We start from the raw sequence: 22,250 nt of genomic DNA, 5'->3' as shown, positions 1-22,250 counted from the left end.
TGGATAATACTAATATGAACCCAACGCCAATTAATTTGGCTTTACTCTTGATTGCTTATATTTTTCATTTATACATTTTAAATCGATTTTGACTGAACTGTAGCATTAGAATCAGTGCTGAAGCACTAGAATTTCATCTCCTTTCTTTCTGGAAAATTACTGCTACCCAAGATGGTAAAAAGTTATTTTCACTCTCTTATAGATGTATGGATTTATTTTACCATGTGTGTCCTGTTTCTAGATGGAATTTTGGCATATTATGACACTGAAGTGCTACAAAATATGTAATATTTAATATCTAGAGGAAAACCCTAGTAGAAGTTCCTTAGAATGTCTGAGCAAATTATCAGGAATTTATAGAGATGACACTAGTAAAGGATATGTCACACTGACTTGCGAATAAGCTGCCACCTAAATAATGTTCTCAGAATGCCCTGTGTGATGACTGATTGGCCACAAGCCATGTTTTCATAATTTCATTAGTGTATTGGGAAGATCAGATGGTCCTGAGTTCAAGTTACAGCTCTGTCCCTTATGACCTGTGTGAGCTTGGGTGTGTCCACTTCTCTGAGGCTCTTATGTTTCCAGCTATAAAATGGGACAGAAGAATACTTGCCACACTGGGTTTTTTCTGAAGACTAAATGAGATACTATAAAGTGTGGGGCATATAACATATCTTCAGAAATGTCTATTTCTATTTTCCTCTTCCATTTCTAAATATTGAAAATGAGACCCAGACATAAAAAAAGTTTTGACTTTGAGAGGATCATAGGCTAAGTTAATAACAGAAAAAATGATAGAAATTATTGACAGAATTTTACTTATCAGAGCTGATATAGTTAAAAAAGAAAAAAAGAAAAAAGAAAAAGAAAAAAGATCCATCTACCACTCATCTACGCACAAAGATATCAGGGCCTCCGTTAGAACCCTGGTAGCTTGGCTACCCCCCCCCCCCCCACTGTCATTAAAGTCTCCCACAGTCTGATCCTTTTCCACCTGGTCTCTTCCCCAACACTCCCAGTCAACAGGAAAGTTTTGTGTCTCAGTAGAAAACTATCCATCACTCAGAGCTCACCTCTCTAGGGGTTATCTAATTTGAGTCTGCAAGAGTTCTGCACCTTTTAATGCCTTCGAGCTATTTTAAAATTGTGCATATGATAGACTACTGATAGAAATGCCAAAGATTCTTGTCTGCAGACAGAAAAAACACTGTGCCCAGTGAAGGTTCAATTGACTTCATTCTCCCACTATTGAAAAAAAGCCAGTTTTGCCTGTGATTGTGCATTCATTTCAATACAATAAACAGTATTCTTCATTGGGCATTTGGTAAAAACTCTATGATATCTGGCAAATATAGGTAATACCTAATATCCAGTCTATTCTTCTTCCTTAGTTATAAAACACCTGATTTTTTTTTTTAATAGGCTTCATGCTCAGTGGGGAGCCCAATACAGGGCTTGAACTCATGACCCTGAGATGGACACCTGAGCTGAGATCAGGAGTTGGACACTTAACTGTATGTGCTACGGGATTAAGATCTCGCCAACGGAATACGAGAAGTGGTGTGCGCCATGTTGAGACATTGGTTTTTTGTTTGTTTTTTGTTTTGTTTTTAATTTTTTTGCCTATAACCCTTTTCCTATTTCTCCTTCCTACTGCTTGGAATACAGACATAATGGTTGAACTCTAGAAGCCACACAAGACAACAAAAATAAGATAAAGATACTAGACTGATTTTCTTTGTATTTCTTGAATGTGAGATTGAAAGATGCCATCTTATCCAAGTTGCTGTTATTTTATGTGTCATTTGCAGGGAAGCTGAATCTTAACTGCTACAGGATCTGAGATCCCTTACCTGTTAAAAACCCCCCCTCTAAATTCTCGCCACCTTAGTTTTTAGATGTAGAAACATGTTATAGCGTAAAAAGCACTGTCTTTATAGCCTGAACATCCACTTCAGCCATACAGGGTTGGGCAAGCTGTCTGAGACTCATTCCCATGAAATGTAAAATAGAGATGATGATGGTGGTGTGGCTGCTGCTTGGGGTTGTTGTAAGTAGTGAGTGATGTCAGCTGAGAGCATGCGTGAGAAGGGGCTTCATAAAGTATAAGGTATTACATAATTTTTTATTTTGTTTCTATTTCTAGCAAGAGAAAAATGGATCATGGGCTTGTTAAGTGGAGGAGTGAACAGGACCGCCTGGGATCAGGCACTAGAAGTACAGAAGCTCAGTTCTTTCTAGTTTATCATTCATGTCAAGTGACATTTAAAAGGAAGAAACTGATAAAAATATTCTCTGAACAGGGACTGGATGCATACTACTCAAAGGATGTACTTAGCCTAGTGCCTGTCCTCTGGTAAGTACTACATTAATACCTCTTCTACTATTACTATTGCTCCCACGATCATAACAATGGAGTCTATGCCACGCAACGTGGCGTCACCAGCATGTTCTTTTCATGTAGACGGACCTCTGTGTGAATCCAAATTAAAATCCTACCGCTTGCTGTTAGAACAAGAGGAATTATATAATTTAAATGTATAATTTAATTTTTAAAATCAATTTAAATGTTTTAATTTAATTTATTAAATTGTTTTAATTTAATTTAATTAATTTAAATGTTTTAATTTAAATGTTTAAATGTCAAAAGATTAAGAGAGCTTGATACAACCATGACATTGCCAATGGAACCTCCATTGTTATAATTTGCTGGGAAAACAGTAAAGGGGCACAGATGGGTCTCTTTCCACCAAGTTTCCTCCTGGTCCCAGAGTCTTGCTCTTTAAAAGTGAGATGGACTTTGTAGGTTGCCTCCTGGTTCATGTGTAAATTTATGATTTAATGATGAGAGGGTAATTTTATGTATCTTATTTGAAAGTTCTCAGTGGCCATTTTCCTATTGATTCTCTCGCCAAGTGTCTTTAGTACAGAGAGCTGTGTTAGGGAGCAGGGCCGCTCGAGCTTTTAATGTGTGCATGGGTCACCTGGGGATCCCGTTAAGCTGCAGAATCTGATTCAGGAAGATCTGGGGCAGGGTGGAGATTCTGCATTTCAACATTCTGTGCAACAAGGTTAAAAGTATTATAGCTAATTAAAGTGGCAAAGTCAGGATTTAAACCTGGGCTGTCTAAATTCCAAATGCTATCCCTCTCCCACAAGGCTGAAATGCAGAAAGAGAGGGCTGAAAAACAAGTAGGAAATTGTTTTTAAGCCAAATCATTTGAGCTAACTATTATCCACAACGTTAAAATTTAGAAGTACTATTTCCCAGTGTATAGAGAAAGATATACATTAAGATGGAGAAAATTAATTTCGTTTGCCTACTTTAAGCCATAATTGCAAAAGCTGAAAGACATAGTTCCCAAGATCATATCCCTGTATCCTCTTTGAGGAAGTTAATCAATACACTAATAATGAGCATCGAGCCCTTGTCTTTTGTGCATTTTGAAATAAATAAAAACCACAATATAATATGTATATAACATCTTATTACATACTTGGTCAAATTGGGGATCTTCTCCACGTTGTAGAGATTTTGTCAATGGCTTTTCCTAGGAAGAAAAAGAATAAATTAATAGATGCTTTTAAACAGCATAAAAGTACCATTATTGTTAAAATTTTTCTAATTTACTTCTCCCTTAATGGGAGAGGTACCAGTTTTTAAAGGAGAAACTCTCCCTTAGCTATTCTGACCTTAATATATAGTGTTTGTTATCACGATTCTTACTATCTGTCTTAACATATACCTCTTTGACCAAAACCTTAAAAATTTGATGTTCTAAATGATCTAGAGTTCTTAATGGAAACTACATAATGGAAACTACATAATAAAAACTATGGAATTCACGTGAAAAATTTTATTGTCTATCCTGGGACTTGACATAGAATAAAAAGTTGAAAAAAAACCCCCTACAGGATCCATTTGAAAATTTTATTATCTATGCTAGCACTTGACATACAATAAAAAGCCAAAAGTGATACACTATTTCAAGTCCCTAGATTCAGAAACAAAATAAGGTCTCTACTGGTAATACACTTACTATGTGTAACTTGTGAATTTGAGGCATGCTATTTGACTATGCCATATCCAAATCTCTGCGGAAATAATCTGGGCAGTGACAAAGGTCTACTGAAATCATCTTTCCTAATCATTACACCTTTGTTTACTTTAGGAGGCCTCAACTGACTTTCTAGCAGGACATTTTAAGGACAATGGTTTATCCTTATGGGTCCCTTGTTTTCTTTTTCTGTTTTTGATATAGGAGTTAATACTGTTCCCAAATTCGATTCAGGATGAGAAATCATGTAAAAGTTATATATGGAAACAAAAGTAAGTTTTACTTTAGCCAGTGCAGATGTCATAAAAGATTTCATTTGCATGTTGCCAATCACATAGACCCTCTCTCCCTACCTCACTTCTCCAATCTTCTCCTCCACCTGAAAAGGTAATATACAACTAAGATAGAGGCAAACCCACCTCCATACACCCCATAGAGTCTTTATTCCTGAAGAAGCCCACGCCAACAGTGGACTTAGTCTGGTTATCTGATCTTTAACCATGAGCCATATAAATCAGTTGTTCTGTCTCCTTTGCAAAATATACAGCTTCTAAAGGTGTATTCTTCTAAAATAAAAAGAAAGCTGTGTTCTTAAGCACTAACAGACATTTTTCTCTTCAAAGTATGCTATCTAGAACACACTGGTGGGAGAGTGGATACAAAAACATAGGCGAGAACACAGAAGAACAATTAAAGAAACCCAAGATTCAGTTGATGATACAAAAAAGGCAAATTTCGCAATGAAATTGTGAAGTATTTCCTGTATACGCGAAGGTTATAACGTCATCCAAAGTTCTTTTTAAAACCAGTTAAATTAAAAGTGTAAAAATTAAAGATGTGACGACGGGTGGTGCCAGGTCCCACAAACACCCCTGGAACAAACCCAGTAAAAGCATTTCTACTCACTGTTTTATTTATTCACCACTCAACAGTAACTGGGGGCTCACCACATGCCCCCTGCTACCTGTTGGGGGAGTGCTGAGGAACACGTGGTTCCTGCCATTAAGGAGAAAATTCTGAAAAGTAGTCAATGACCTCTTAGGACTGTTGTCTCTACTTGTTCATTATTCCAACCTCAGTCCAACTGTCACTTCCTCAGAGAAGTGTTCTGTGCATCTTCTCTGAACACCAGGGGTACCCACACCCCCAACCCTCAAACACTTTGCAAAGCTCTGTACACTTTTCCTTTCATAGCACTTACCATAGGGTAAAGTCACATCACAGTGTAGAATCATGTGCGATTACATGTGCATGAGGGATGAGCTAAGTGTCGTCCCCTCTAGACTACAAGCCCCAGAAATTCAGGATGCTCTGCTGCTCTGATGCCTAAAGGTTATAGAACACAGCCTTGCTTGGCAATGGCTAAAGGTCTGCCAAATTAATAAAATAATAAAATAATCCAGTTTCTTCAAATAGGAGATCTCCTGATTTCCATGTGTGTTTCGCAGTCAGTTAAAAACAATTTTTTTAATAGACTCTTTGATTGTGGCAAAATATATGTGGTGTAAAATTTGCCACTGTAACCATTTTTAAGTGCACAATTCAATGGTATTAAGGACATTCATGATATTGTGCGAACATCATCCTTTGTATTTTTAAAAAACCCCTTTTAATGTCAAAAATTTCCCAGGAACTCCTAATTATAAAACACACAATCATACCTCGAGACATACAAGAGAGTAATTCTGTTTTAATATCTGTTGTTTCAAAGTTTACATAATGACAGAGAGCTCATACTATGCCTCCAATGATAATTTTATAAGTTTTGTACTATACTAGCAACAGTACTTATTTTATATACATCAGAGAAAAAGGAATACATCTATATGGGAGACTGTAATTTACTCAGCTGTAGGATAAAGCATAGCACACCTGTGGATCTACAGACTTCTGCAATAAATCAGGAGTTCATATCTGGGGAAACTTCTTTCACTAATACTTGAAACAAAGGAACCTGCTGCAGTGGGGTAAGGGGACTGTGAACGTCCCACACCCTGAAACTTCCCATGCTTAAAGGCTATTTTTTCCCACTATTAATTGGGTTGGAATGCCAGTGAGGGTGATATTTTAAACTTATATGTATTTGCATACATATGAAGGAAACATGACAAGTTGCTGCTATACCCAAAAGTCATCTATGTCCACTAGCCAAGAACTTGGGTTCAGTGCTTCAACAGATAAGAAAAGCAGTGTAAAGGTATGTTAACTATTTTTACACAAACATGCTGTCTTCATCATATTCTCTGAAGACCTAGTTTAAACATTCCTCCCAAGATTATGCCTTTTCTCAGTTCTCCCTCAGAGCCACCTGTTAGTTGTCACATGGAACTCTGTTTGCATCTATTCTTGTTAGCATTTCCACTGTGTTGCAACTTGTCTCTCTCCCCACATGCCTAGGACATAGTTGGGACTTATTATCAGGGTTGTTTTTTTTTTTTTAATTTTTTATTTATTTTTTAAATTTCTTTTCAGTGTTCCAGAATTCATCGTTCATGCACCACACTCAGTGCTCCATGCAATACCTGCCCCCCTTAATATCCACCACCAGGTTTTCTCAACCTCCTACCCCTCTACCCCTCCAAAACCCTCAGATTGTTTTTCAGAGTCCAGTCTCTCATGGTTCATCTACCCCTCCAATTTGCCCCAACTCCCTTCTCCTCTCCATCTCCCCATGTCCTCCGTGTTATTCCTTACGCTCCACAAATAAGTGAAACCATATGATAACTATCTCTGCTTGACTGATTTCACTCAGCATAATCTCTTCCAGTCCCATCCACATTGATACAAAAGTTGGGTATTCATCCTTTCTGATGGAGGCATAATACTCCACAGTATATATGGACCACATCTTCCTTATCCATTCATCTGTTGAAGGGCATCTTGGTTCTTTCCACAGTTTGGCAACTGTGGCCATTGTTGCAATGAACATTGGGGTACAGATGGCCCTTCTTTTCACTACCACTGTATCTTTGGGATAAATACCAAGTAGTGCAATTGCAAGGTCATAGGGTAGCTCTATTTTTGATTTTTCTTTTTTTTTTAAGATTTTATTTATTTAAAGATTTTATTTTCTATTTTTAATTTCTTAAGGAATCTCCACACTGTTTTCCAAAGAGGCTGCACCAACTTGCATTCCCACCAACACTGTAAGAGGGTTCCTCTTTCTCCACATCCTCTCCAACACACGTTGTTTACTGTCTTGGCTATTCTTTTTTTTTTTTAAGATTTTATTTATTTATTTGACAGAGATCACAAGTAGGCAGAGAGGCAGGCAGAGAGAGAGAGAGGAGGAAGCATGCTCCCTGTGGAGGAGAGAGCCTGATGTGGGGCTCGATCCCAGGACCCTGGGATCATGACCTGAGCTGAAGGCAGAGGCTTTAACCCACTGAGCCACCCAGGTGCCCCTCAATGTGGTTTTGATTTGAATCTCCCTGATGGCTAGTGATGATGAACATTTTTTCATGTGTCTGATAGCCATTTGATGTCTTCATTGGAGAAATGTCTGTTCATGTCTTCTGCCCTATTTTGACATGATTATCTGTTTTGTGTGTGTTGAGTTTGAGGAGTTCTTTATAGATCCTGGATATCAGCCCTTTGTCTGTAGTGTCATTTGCAAATATCTTCTCCTATTCCATGGGTTGCCTCTTTGTTTAGTTGACTGTTTCCCTTGCTGTGCAGAAGCTTTTGATCTTAATGAAGTCCCAAAAATTCATTTTCGCTTTTGTTTCCTTTGCCTTTGGAGAAATATCTTGAAAGTAGTTGCTGTGGCCGATGTCAAAGAGGTTACTGTCTATGTTCTCCTCTAGGATTCTGATGGATTCCTGCCACACGTTGAGGTCTTTTATCCATTTTGAGTTTACTTTTGTGTATGGTGTAAGAGAATGGTCGAGTTTCATTCTTCTACACAAAGCTGTCTAATTTTCCCAGCACCATTTATTGAAGAGACTGTCTTTTTCCCACTGTATATTTTTTTCTGCTTTGTTGAAGGTTATTTGACCATAGAGCTGAGGGTCCATATCTGGGCTCTCTACTCTTGCCAGGGTTTGTTAAATGACTGAATATATGTCTATGCATTTAGAAAGATAGCTCGGGGCACAGAGAACCAAGCTCATTTTTCACATTCTCAATAACTTCTTTGCATTGACATAGATTTTATCAGTGTTAGGAGGCTTAAAAGTAGACCTAGAAAAGAGAGTATAATTCTGGCTAAATAAAAAGTAGAGAGAAAAAGAAGAAAGTTAGGGAAGAAGGTAGGAAGGGGGGAGAGAAAAGAGAAGAGAAGGGAGGCACACATGCTCCAGCTTAGAAGAGAGCCTTCTGAATACAGAGCAAGATAAACTGCAGAAGCATGCTTCTGCTTGAGCTTCTCTTGCAAGAGACCAGCTGTATGGAATCTAGAGTCTAAGAATCCAAGGTCTGCATATTCAAGACATCCTGGTTCCCAAAGAGCATTAAATAAGTAGTAAAGTGAAATCAACACAGAAGAAACAACGGGTAAAGAACAAGTAGAAATCGACTATGACAAAAGAGGCTCAAAACAAAGGTCTCATTCATCCAATTTGGAACAGTGTGCTTTTAAATTTTTTAAAAATTTGTCTTTTGTTTTAATAGCAATTTTACTTATTTACTGAACATTCATTAATTGAATTGAATATGTTTATTTAAAAAAATTATTGTGAAAAAAACTTGACTTTGGGGTTATGGGTCCTTGAAAATTCTTAGTGGTCCAAAGTTGGGAGACCTTAGCCTTGCCCAGAAGCTCCAGCTCACTGGGGGACACTGAATAAAGAGTGGAGCAAACCAAAAACGTCAGGAGAGTTGGCACTGAACGTCAGTGGCTGCTAGCAGCACAGAAAAGAACCAACTAGACATTAAGTCCCTTCTCATGAGAGTGAACTGTATGAAATAGTCTTGACCAAAATAAACAAACAGAAAACCCCACCAAACCTGAGTCTGACCAAGACTCAGAGGCAAGATCCAGTTTTTAGGAAATACAGCAGTTAGGGGAATATATTACACTATGCCAAAGGGATGCAATCAACAAAACCCAGACTGAAAGGAACTCCGAGGGAAGGAAAAGTGTTTTTTTTTTCCCCCCCCAATAAATAAGTTGCAAGGGGGAAAAATGAGAAGTGGCAGTGGGGGCAGGGGAGGGAATCCTGTTGATTTTTTTTTTTTTTTAAAGATGATTGCAATGTGAGGATCTTAGGTTGAAAAATAAGATCTGTTTTTTAAAAAGTACGATATTCATGAGACTCTTGGCAATTTGAACACTTTATGGCTATTTGATGATGTTAAGGGATGACTGCTAATTTTTTAAGTGTGGTAATGATATAGCTGTTTTGTTTAAAAAAGACAACGTCTTTCAGAGGTACATGCTGAAATATTCAGAGATGAAATAATACCATTTCTAGTATTTGTTTCAAATAATATTCAGGGGAAGTGCAGGGAGCATGTACCAAATTGGCTGTGAGTTGATAATTGTTGAAGCTGGCTCATTTACTGTTTCCCTACTTTAGCGATGTTTGAAATTCTCCACAAGAAAAACAAATGCAAAACAGGAGAACATGATGTATCACTTCTGTTGTTGCTTAATTTTTTTTTTTAACAATATCTCGGTTTTCAAGATAGTATAAGCTACTTCTTAAAACTTATTTGAATAGCACTTATCCAGCTATTTATCTTTACCTAATGGGGTTGCAGAAGGGACCCTCTCCCCATTGTTTTCCATTTACAGATAGGATTTGGGTAACAGATATGTTGCCTGCTGTGTGAGAAGCAAGACACAGCTCTGTGCACTGTGGGCTTTTCTTTGAATTTGCTCTCCCTGAATCAGAGAGCCCTGCTGTCCTCACCCATCCAAGAGGGATTTTCTCCTGTTGGGAAGAATCTTTGAGTATTTCCATAAGAAAAGAGAAAGGTCCTTATTTGTGCTTCTCACAACTTGGGAAGCTCCCCGTCTCCCCTAAGAAAACACAAACTCAGAAAGCTCTTCCATGTCTTGTATCTACCTGAAAAGGGCAGAGGAAGGCCACTGACTTCTCCCTCAATTTCCAAACAATTTCAGTATCTAGCTACATTCTCCCTTCTAGTCTTTTCACACTCGGCCTCTCTGTAATCTAGAGGAGGAAAAACGGCCATATGAGACAGGACAGGGGCAGTTAGACAAGTCTAGAAAAGGCTCACGTATCAAAAGGTGTTCTATTTCTGGGATACCAGGGGCTTATTTAAGAAATCATTTTCTTTTTTGTTTTTCAAAAATATATTTATTTATTTGACAGATAGAGATCACAAGTAGGCAGAGAGGCAGGCAGAGAGAGGGGGAAGAAGGTTTCCTGCTGAGCAGAGAGCAAGGTGTGGGGCTTGATGCCAGGACCCTGGGATCATGACCTGAGCCAAAGACAGAGGCTTAACCCATTGAGTCACCCAGGTACCCCAAGAAATCATTGTCCATATCTGAATGTTTAGGGGCCTAAAAAAAAATCCCAAAGGTGTCCCATACAGTAGGACTTCGCTAATCTAAAAAGATCCAAACTATTGCCCTCAGAGATATTTCAATAAAGGTGTAAGCCAGCAATGTCACTAGTTATATGAGATTATTTGATTTGTTAAATATGTCACCAATCTTGCTTAAGATGAGATCTTTTAATAATTTTAGCAGTTGGATGTAGTGATTCAGTGCATGGGCTTTGAAGTCAGAGACTCAAGTTTGAAGCTAGTTCCCCTTATTTATAAACATATGAATTTTACTTAATGTCTGTAACTTTCAGATAACTTTTAGGTAAAATGAAGATAAATAATATCAACCTAATCTCAGAGAACAGAAAAATGAATAGTTTGTGGAGTACTCAGTAACTGATAGTCATTACCAATTGAAATTCCTTTTAACACCATTATTACTGGAGTTAGACCAGATTAAAATATGTAACCTCTTTCATAATGTTTAGGAGCTGGAACTAAGTTTTTGGTTTTTTTTTTTAAATATTTTATTTATTTGTTTGATAGTGAGAAAGAGAGAGAGAGAGAGAGCACACACACAAGTAGGGGGAGCAGCAGGCAGAGGGAGAAGCAGGCCTTCTGCTGAGCAGGGAGCCCAATGCGGGGCTCAATCCCAGGACCCTGGAATCATGACCCGAGCCGAAGGCAGACACTTAACGACTGAGCCACCTAGGCGCCCAGGAGCTGGAACTAAGTTTTACCCATTTTTTTCAGGGTAATGTACACTCCCACTAACATTATTTAAGCTTCATATTTGAGCTTCCTGGAAGTTTCCAAGTACAACTAGAAAGCCGTATTACAGAGAGTAGAAAAAAAAGAACCAAAACATTATAAGGAGAATTGCTCTTCTCAAACAATAAAAGTCTAAGACTATTATAGTGATTTTAATTCTTAATATCTAATTTAGAGGAAACCTTTTAATTTAATGGTGGGATGGTTTACAAACAAAACAAAACAAAACAAAACCCGCCACCAAACTTCTCAGTCTTGACACGACAGTGTTTTTGTTATAAGAATATGTTTTGGCATAGTTGACTCCAGCGTTTTGATGCTATCAGCAGTGAAATTTTATAATCCACATGTCTGATATGAGGCGCTAACAATTTTCAGAACTGAACCACCACAATTCGGGTCTCCAGAACATGAAGGGGCGGGGTAGCGAGCTGCCCATCGCGTGGTGACAGCTCCTCAGAGCAGGGAGCTGTGGGCTCGACTGCTGAAATGCCACTAGAGCATTTCATCCAGAGCCACCAGCTCAGGGCAGCAGGTACCCCACTTAGTCTGAACTAAAGAAAAACACGTTCAAAATATCTTCATGTTTGGTACATATTTTTCTCTTCAGATACTATTGGTGCAGCTTTGAGTCAACTTTGGAGACAGATCTAAGGAGTGAGTCTGAGAATGCACAGTTTTGAGTATGAGACTATTTCCTCTCAAAAGACTCTCCCTACATGAGGAGCAATTACAGGATCATTGAACTTTTAAGTGGGAGCCTGAGAGACTGTCTTGGTTTGTCCCCAGGTAAAAAGTGACGTCACCCTATGGCATCCTCACTAGTTTTCTGATAAGACTAATAAGCAGGACTTGGAACACCTGGAGATCTGTGGAAGAAGGATTCTTGTGGAAACCGACACATCCGTGTTTCCCTTTATTCTGTTCTGAATCTAAAATTAAGTTTTTAAAGATTTCATTTATTTATTTACTTGACAGAGAGAGAGAGAGAATGTGAGCATGAGCAGGGAGGAGGGGCAGAAGGAGAGGGAGAAGCAGGCTCCCTGCTGAGCAAGGAGCTGGACATGGCTAACCCCACGATCATTAGCTGAGCCAAAGGCAGATGCTTAAGTGACTGAACCACCCAGTTACCCCTAAAATAAATTTTGAAACAAAACAATATATGCTCTGTTCACCCAAAATAATGAAAAAAAAAATCTGCAGATCAAGTTAATGATACCGGGAGTATCTCAAATCAGTTAAAGGTACTAGCACATAACATGCTGTGTAGTACCCCATGATATGAGATGTGAGGACAGATTCAAATCTGGAAGAATATTTTGGCACTTAAAAAAAAGAAAAAAAAAAAAAACCTTAAAACTCTCAAGAGAATCTGTTCTATTTGCAGCCAGCTTTGCAAATTTCAGTGAAGCCTACTTCTTTGCCAAGTCCAACAGTCCGAAGTTCAAATCCATTATTTGAACAGTAGAGGGGAAACTTCAATTAAACTCAGCTACAAAGTTAATCTTCACTTTAATTGAAGAAAAGAACAGTTCCTATAGGTTTTTGTTTTTTTTTTTTCTTTTTTGAAACAATGGCAGGTATCACCTTCATTCATCTGTTTCTGGGCTATATTCTACTTTATTTTTTGATATTTAAAAAAATTTTTTTTTGGGGGGTCCTCATACACTGAACTAATGGTGCAGGCTACATCAAGTGAACATTCAGTACATGTGGATGGATCTTTCCCTGCCTCATCTGGGACCTTGCTCCATCAGCCAGCTCTTCATTCCCCCCAATGTCACCCTCACTCATCTGTGGGCTCTCTCTCTCTCTCTCTGTTATCTACATGCTTAGATCTTTTCATTATAATGTCTGCCTTTACCACATACTTGTGGTTTTCTTACTATGCCCTACTCATCTTTGTTCATCAAGGAGTGGTCTGTATGTCCTGTATCCCGTTCTTCCCCTTCCTCAACCACCAGCAATCTGTCTCTTCCATCACCACTAAAAATACTCCTCCCTAGAGGTGCCAGTGACTTTCTAAATAAAAAATCTGGTGGCCATTTTTCAGTAGTTTTCTTTCAGATCTTTCAGCTGCAATGGGCCTCCCTTTTGTTCACTTGAATCACCCTCATTTCTCCACCCTTTCTCCTCCTACTTCTTTAGGCATCTCTTCTCTGTGTCCTTGATAGGCTAGTCTTTCTTCTAAAATGTTTGTAATCCCCAGGGCTGCCCTTGGAGACTTGAAATCAGTCATGTTCTGATTTTCTTCTGTCATTACTAACATATCACTCTCTCTCTCTCTCTCTCTCTCTCACACACACACACACACACACGCACACACACCTCTCAGACCCAGTGAAACCAACTCTCATAAAAAAAAAAAAAATCCTATACTCCCTTCAAGGTTCATTCATCCCACCACACTTTCCCTGATCACTCCTATGAGAAGTGATAGCCCAGTTTCACTCCTCCATAGCTCTTCTGATATTATCTAGCTCTTGTGTACCCAACCAATGTCATCCTAGTTATTCATGGACATATCATTTCCCAAGTAGATCAGAGCTTGGACTTTAGAGTCAATCAAGCTAGGACTTGAATTGGGGAATTAACCCTAACCACTCCACCTTTGGTATGTCTTATTAAATCTCTCAGGTTTAGCCTCTCTGACTAAAAATGAATTAGGCCATGGATATGGAGATAAGATCGAGAGTCCCAGAGATAGATGGTCCATGGTGAATGTCAGCTCCACCAATTTCTAACTGTGTGACTTTGGAACAGTTGCTTAAATTCTTTGTATGTGAAGTGGGATAATAAAAGTAACTACCTCATGATGTTGACGTGAAGATTAGGTGAGTTAATATTATTCAAGTATTAAGAACAGTGCTGGGGCGCCTGGGTGGCTCAGTGGGTTAGGCCTCTGCCTTAAGCTCAGGTCATGATCCCAGGGTCCTGGGATTGAGTCCCGCATCGGGCTCTGTGCTCAGCAGGGAGCCTGCTTCCTCCTCGCTCTCTGATCTATGTCTGTCAAATAAATAAATTAAAAAAAAAAAAAAAAGAACAGTGCTTGGCATTGAGTGGGCTATATGTAAACACAGATTGTTACTATTTTTATCCCCTTTCTAGGGTTAACGTGAAGATTACTGTGCCTGAAATATGACAGAGGAGCAAAAAATTGTAGTCATTCTACATCTTCCTGTATAATACACAGCATTAATCATTTGTATTGGGAAGCTGAAAAATACTATCTATGTGTCTATCCATAAGCTATTACAAAAACTGCCTTATAAAACATACATTCTTATAATTGTTAGCATGATCTATGGATATCAAGAGTTGTGCTGGTTAAAATTGTACTAAAAAATTATTTGTTGACCCAAATACCCATCAAAAGGTGACTACATAAACACATTCTGGTCTATACATTAAATGGAAATTTACTCAGCAATGAAGATGAATTACTAACAAACAGTAAAAAATGGATGCAACTCAAATACATTATGCTGAGTGAAGAAAACTAGACACAAAAACTACATTTTGTATGGCTTTCATTTACATGAAGTTCTAGAAAATGGAAATCTATACACAGATCAATAGTTGCCTGAGGTCAGGGGTGGTGGTATATGGTTCACCTGCACAGGGCACAAGAGAACTCATTGGGATAACAGAAATGTTCTGCATTTGGATTGTGGTGGTACAGACACATGTGTATGAAATTGCTAAAATTCATCAAACCATAGATTTAAAACCCCTGCAGTTGAACATATGTAAACTCTACAGTGATGCTTATTTAAAATTAAACTCTTCATTAGATGAATGAGAAGAAGAATCCTTAAACTGTCTGAATGGGACTTTATGTTCCTGGAAACCAAAATGGAGGAGGGGAGGCAACTGTGACGGTAATGATTTCGCTTTAGAAATGGGAACCACTGCCTTGTTCCCATACTCTCTTGTCATAGCTTATCTATCCTGAACATGAGCATGGTGCTGTTGGCCTTTGAGGAGCTCATAATATGTTATTCTTCCCACTGGGAATCCCAGGAAATCTTGGGCAAGTGGGTATGGATGAAACCACAGAGCTGCTATTTATGAGGTGAGACATTGATCCCAGGGTCACTGGGCAAGTTTGGATTTATTTTGACTGACCAATGTGGTATGTGTGGAGCGCCATTTAGATGGGAAGGAATCCATGCTACACACTTCCTCAGGGGTTACTGAAAGGTCAGAAGCTGACGCTGATGAGTAAAGACCATTTCACTCAATGCTGCAGACAAGTCTCCTCTCACGTAAAATCTGGCCACCCAAAGCCATTATCTGCACCAACAGCTATAGCAAACCCCAACTGAAGTAGGAATGCTGCCATTCTGGAATCAGGATGGCATCCATAGATAAGCATTTTCATTTCTGTTGAAGTTCTACCATCCATTAAGTAGCTTGAAGTTTCAATTTCTACATAAGCTATTTCTACCTGATGCTTCAGGCAACATCTTCTCCATGATTATCATTATATAAAATTCATTACATACCACAATTCATCAGCACACAAAACTTCTTAGTCAAAACTTAAATAATCAAGACAAAACAAAACAAACAAAACATAAATGATCCAATTACTTGAGCTAAGAAAAAAAGACTTAGTTTTCTGTTAAAATAAAAGGCAAACTCCAGGGGTAAAGAATAGAAAAATAGGTAGATCAAAATCTATGTACCTACTCTATCTTTTATTTTATTTTATTTTTTTTTAATTTTTTTTAAAATTTATTTATTTGACAGAGAGATCACAGGCATAGAGGCAGGCAGAGAGAGAGAGAGAGGAGGAAGCAGGCTCCCCGCTGAGCAGAGAGCCCGACGCGGGACTCGATCTCAGGACCCCGAGATCATGACCTGAGCCGAAGGCGGTGGCTTAACCCACTGAGCCACCCAGGCGCCTCTATCTTTTAAAGTGCTATTAAAAGGTGATGTTCTAGAACTAGACGGGGCAATAGCTACACAACCTGTGAATACTCATTGAATTGCTTTCTTTGAAAGGGTGAATTTTATGGATAAGTGAATATATCTCAATAAAAAGCAATACATCCATTTTAGGTCAATCAAAAATATTTAAAGATTATAGTACCTGACTTCCTTTTTGTTGACTTTCATTCCTTGGCTCAGCAACTCAATCATCTTGGAAAATCCTACTAGAACATTCCAGCCCCACTTATGTGATTACAGCTTATTAATTGAGCAGACATCCCCAAAGGCATCAGGAAATACCATTAAATGGGATACTGTATTTCACAAAATAATTTAACAAGATCTATACATCAGCGACAATCAAAAATATCTAATAACCTGTCTTATTATTTTTAATATGACCTATGGAAATCCAGACTAATGCTGGTTAAAATTATTAAAATGTTACAGTAAAGCCTGTTGCTGCCTAAAATTGTATTAATCACTTTAGGAATGTCAAAATGCAAAATGTTATGTGGAAACATAGACATATTATATCACAGTGAATGTCCAAATGGACCTTCAGTGCTCATTACTATGTCATATTATTGAACTTGCTTTCATTGGCATTTCCTGTTACATTAAAATATGATGCTATATTTTCAAACATTCTTTTGTGTTGAAACAAAATCTCCAAAAATAGTAAAAAGAAGCATATAACCTGAAAGAATTAGAGTGAAAATATCTTGAGGAACAACCTTCCCCTGGTTTTGTAGTCTCAAGAAGAAACTAATAATTTTCTCATAAAGTTACTGGACATAAAAATTAAGGCCTTAAAAAAAAAATTAAGGCCTTAACCATGGATGAACTGAATTGGATACTATGAAGTTCAAGGGAAAAGCCCCTTTTTAAAATTACTTCATAATACTTTGCATATATAGTTTATTTGCTATAAGTTTCAATTGAAATTGTACTATCAAGTTGCATTAAATTTCATTTTACCGCAGAGAAGTCCTACTTAACAACCAAAAAAGAAATGCTTTTGGTCTCTATGATTCCAAGAATACTCATAATAAGGAAAACACACTTTAATTTGAGCAGTGTACAGAAAAATGGGAGACTGTGAGCTCATCTGAAAGATCACTTCATTCGGCAGCTAAATGAAACCTTTCAACAATTACCTCTGGCTTTAACTGCTAATACTATTCTGTTTCTGTTTAGGGTGAGTTTCCAGATTTCCGGTGGATGCCTTTGTAGATTACATAAAGGGGGCCAGGCTGAGGTGCTTTGCTAAGAGATTGCTATTTTTAAAGTCATTTATTTGTAATTTGGACAATGAGCCAGTACTTTGTCAAGTGTAATACAAGTATTTCCCACCTGACAAGAATGGTTTCTTAGTCTCCTTTTAGGACAGCATTAGTTTGAATAGTATCACTACACTCAATAGGGAACTCAATCTAGAAATTATTTTCATTCTCTTTCAATTTCCCTTATTAGATTTACTAAAGTAAGAGAGGCCTCTGTTTAAAGAGGAGTGTGGCTAAAATCACTAGCAGCTTGTCCTTCTGGGAAGCCGACTCAAATCCACAGGGAGGATTTGATGCTGAGAGGCATTAAAGCTGGTGTTCTGCTATTTACACAACCTTAGTCAACAGACATGTAACATTTGGTTAGGATAGGAAGATAGGCATGTACAACAGTTCAGAAATCCCACCAACTTGCAAATTTGGGCACAGTGAAATATCATGAAATACCACATGGTTGATGTTAGTGACTAGCTATCAGGCTACAGATATGACTAATTAGAATAGGTTTTAGGAAGATCTACCATAGAAAGACCCAAACTTCATTAGAGGCAGTAATTCTATTCTTCAATTAGTTAGCATGATTTCCTAATTCAGAAATTCCTTAAATACTAAAAAGGTTCCTAATTAAAAGTTCTGATATTTTCTGGTATCGAGCAGTCTGTCAATAACTCAGGTATTGAAAGAGGTGAGACACAGGATTACAGCTGATTGTTCAAACTTTGTATGTGCTAAAGGTGAAAACACAAGCTCTTTTATAACGACAAATAGACTGTATCCTAACCTTGGTCTGTTAACTCATTGGATCCGGTCCAAAATCATAAGAGGAAGCATGGGCGGGTGTGTATTTCACTTGCCAAAGGCCTTGGTTACTTAGAGCCACAGTCGAATTCATTCAAACGGCTAGAACAAACAACTCATCCTATACAGTTTTCTGGTGGCAGGCTACCAATGTCATTGTTATAGCGCCACGTCCTGCTCACCTTCAGGGTTAATGGGAAAACTGTCCTGATGCCAACCCTGTGACATCAGCACCCAGGAGGAGCTGGAAGCTTGAGACACTGGGCCAAGGAACAAAGGTTTGTCAACAGACGTTACTGCCTGAACCTAGAACAACGTTAGTGTGCAGTAATGCTGTCATTAGCTAATTGCCTGGCCTTTCAATGTTGGTGCCAGCTGGCCATGACTGGTGTTCACACAGGTTTGTTCTTACAGCATGACATATTTCATTCCAGATCATGGTGTGTGGTGCAACAGAGACTGGCATCCTACATTCTTCAAAGACTTGCAGAACAAGAAAATATTGTATGTTCCTTCTAGTTTACTTTTAGTCTTATATTACAACAGAAATTGCCTTGTTTATGTTAGCAAACCTGCTAGAGCATGTTCGGTTATGAAGTCTCCATTCCACAATAACACAGTTAGCATCATTATGAATAAGTGTCTATGGGGCACCTGGGTGGCTCAGTGGGTTAAGCCTCTGCCTTCGGCTCAGGTCATGATCTCAGGGTCCTGGGATCGAGCCCCGCATCGGGCTCTCTGCTCATCAGGGAACCTGCTTCCTCCTCTCTCTCTCTGCCTGCCTCTCTGCCTACTTGTGATCTCTCTCTCTGTGTCAAATAAATAAATGCAATCTTTAAAAAAAATAAGTGTCTAGCACCCTACACCTGTGCTCCAAAGCTCAACCCAGCAGTAACATCTGGAGGCTCTTGCCTGTGTCTCGCCCAGGAACTATTTTGTGAGCAGGTGCTCTCAAGGCTCAAGCAATCCCAATGATAAACTCTCCCATTTCCATATCACTGTTCATCATAAAAGTGTTTTTAAATACCAGAACATGAGAGGAAGGCAAGCACCACCCTCTTGCTCAGTCACAGGTTCTGCCAGAAGACAAGATGAAAGTCAAGTGTGTTTTCTCCTTTTGAAGTTGTATGCAGATCTTTTCCTTTTCCAGGTTTGAATCAAAGTAGAGAACAAATCACTTGCATTCTGAATAAGTCTTAGGCAAATCAGAATTTCTTGTTCTTCTTGTTGACCTTTTATGTTGACAGACTACAGATCTAGAGGAAACCCTTGGTCCAATAACTGATTTGGTTTCTCCTGCAGTTCCTTGCAAGGATACTGGAAGCTGAAACCAGGGCAGATTTGCCAAGATGGGACCTAATACACCCAGAGATGCAGAGAATTCATGCTTGTATTTATTACATATTTTAGAACTAAATTTGTGCCTGGTCGTCAACATTTGATAGGCAAGAAAACAATGATGGGTCACATTTAGATGCTTTGTTAGAAGCACAGGCTAGTAAAATCAAGTTCCTTGTTTGCTGGCCAAATTAGAGGAAGGAGGGCAGACAAAAGAGGCAGCCTCAGGAGTGTGGTTGAAAATTCGTGGAAGTTATAACTTCCAGTTATAACGCAAATAAGTCCTGGGGACTTAATGTACTGTGTGGCAACTCAAGCGACAACACTATGGTATATCTGAAAGTTGCCAAGAATGTACATCTTAAAAGTTCTCAACATAAGAAAAAATATTTTTTTAACTGTGTAGTGATGGATGTTACTACATTTATTGTGTAATCATTTTGCAATATATATTCATATATATGTATATGAATATATATGTATACATATACATGTTAATATGTAATGTATACATGTAACATGACATATGTATATGTCATGTTAATACCTAAAACTAACACTAATCTGCCTAAAATGAATTCACCTAAAACTAGCATAATGTTACATTATACCATATATTTATGTGTGTGCGTGTGTGTGTGTATGTGTGTGTCATTATATCTCAATAAAATAGGTGAAAATGGAACATTGGTTTGAATTGATGACTCACTTTAAGAAAATCAGGTATTTCTCCCTCTGAAGTTTTCAATAAATGTAAACACATGAATGAGAAAAAGAAAATTCTTGAAATTTTCTGAACTTGCTCTATTTCATTGAATAATATAGCCTTTCATGTTTTGGGCCACTGGCTTCCCAGAGTGGCCTGGCGTGATGATGTTCCTACTGGTTTCGGAGACCCCTACCCTTAAGAACCCAGGACATTTCTTCTTGGAAAGCTTTTGAAAACCATTCCGTGTGGACTCAATTCAAATCCCTGATTTCACTTTCTAGGTTTTCACAGTATATACATGGTAAGCCTCAAGTATTTTGCTGGTGATACAGATACAGTGAGATGGTGGAGGTGCTGGCTTCTCTTGTGTACTTTCACTTGCTTGCTTCTGTCACCTCCCAGCGCACAAGTCCCTACATGATCCAAACCAGGTCTGCCTAAACCAACTTTGGCAGGGTCTCTCTCACAGCCATGTAGAGTTCAGAACAACCATCTGACAGGAACAGTGAATGGCCAATGGCAGGCATCCAACTGCGCCACTCAAGTCTCCATTCCCTTTGAACAAGCACAAAGAGAGGAAGCACCAGGCAGACTTCCAAAGAAGTACACCAAATTTGGTTAGTTGATACTAATTCTTGAGTGACGACGATGATGACGACCATGACTGAGCACTTAGTAGGTCCTAAGGATTATATCAGAAGCTCCACACATTACCTCTAACCCTCTCAACTGCTCTGTGTGTTAGGTTCTGCTACTCCAATTTAGCAAATAAGAGAAAAGGGAAACTGACTGGCTGGTTCAAGGCCACAGGACATTGAAGAGGTTGAATCAGGATTCAAATTCAGATTAGATTGAATGAAAAGTTGTTTGGTTCTTACCTTTATCCATTCTTGTCCGTTAAATCTACAAAGTCAAGATTATGGGTGCTCTTGATTTTGTAGAGCTGAAGAGTCTTGTTTTTGAAAGAGGTTATTGAGAAGGTAATTGCCTGTGACTGCAGTGACAGATGCCATATAAATGGAGAGACTCAGAGATAATGGGAACGCACATTCTGAGACTGTATCCAACTGCTAGGAGACAACCTGACTCTCCTCTGCACATATTGCTAAGGTGAAGAAGGGAGCAGGTGACCGTATCAATGAATAATGAGGTATCCTTAGATGCCCCAAGACAGAAGGCTGAGAATCAGTATCTCTTATACACAGCAGATACAAGGCATCATCTGCTGAGGAGTACAAAGGACAAAACAAAGTCCATTGTTACCAGTTTAGAGGTTGGCAAGACGACCCTCAGAAGCAGTTTCCTATAAACACATTTCTTTTAAGCTACTATATTGTTTCATCTATTCATCCATCTCTCTACTCACACATTTATCATAAAGCCACTCATTGATTTACTCAAAAACTATTTACTGTTTATAGTATATAAAGCAGAGTCCTAGACAAGGGGACCTGGTGTGTGTGTGTGTGTGTGTGTGTGTGTGAGAAAGATGAATCAGACATAGTTATTGCCTCTAAGGAACTTACTGACTGGTATAGTGTTTCTCCAACTTAAAAAAAAATGTATTTCCCATCTACCTGCCAAGAAAATGTGTATTTTACACTAGGGTCTGATATATATACACATGACTCAAAGTTTTAAAAAGCATTATTTACCCTTAAAACCTATAATATAGGGGTGCCTGGGTGGCTCAGTGGGTTAAAGCCTCTGCATTCGGCTCGGGTCATGATCCCAGGGTCCTGAGATCGAGCCCCGCATCGGGCTCTCTGCTCAGTGCAGAGCCTGCTTCTCTCTCTCTCTCTCTGCCTGCCTCTCTGCCTGCTTGTGTTCTCTGTCTGTCAAATAAATAAAATCTTTAAAAAAAAAACCTATAATGTACTCTGATATATA

The 22,250-nt window shown here is 38.6% G+C and overlaps 1 protein-coding gene across 10 annotated transcripts in view; it reads right to left on the bottom strand.

Annotated features, from left to right (window-relative positions):
- Positions 1–22,250, bottom strand: part of FRY (FRY microtubule binding protein) — a 433,556-nt gene that overhangs the window by 181,685 nt on the left and 229,621 nt on the right. For 9 of the 10 annotated variants that reach the window (XM_045069583.1, XM_045069582.1, XM_045069576.1 and 6 more), the window contains one exon: positions 3,501–3,554. In XM_045069583.1, coding sequence (XP_044925518.1) covers positions 3,501–3,554 — 54 coding nt within the window. Of the gene's footprint in view, positions 1–3,500; positions 3,555–11,810; positions 11,814–19,384; positions 19,390–22,250 lie in introns of those variants that run through there. The other variant, XM_045069584.1, reaches the window with a different exon arrangement.

Source organism: Mustela putorius, unplaced genomic scaffold (assembly GCF_011764305.1).
Source record: "Mustela putorius furo isolate JIRA1106 unplaced genomic scaffold, ASM1176430v1.1 tig00003942_pilon_pilon_pilon, whole genome shotgun sequence".
In the NCBI taxonomy this organism is placed as follows: Eukaryota; Metazoa; Chordata; class Mammalia; order Carnivora; family Mustelidae; genus Mustela; species Mustela putorius.
The sequence above is the reverse complement of the archived record's forward strand: the minus strand, read 5'-3'. Positions and strand labels throughout refer to the sequence as shown.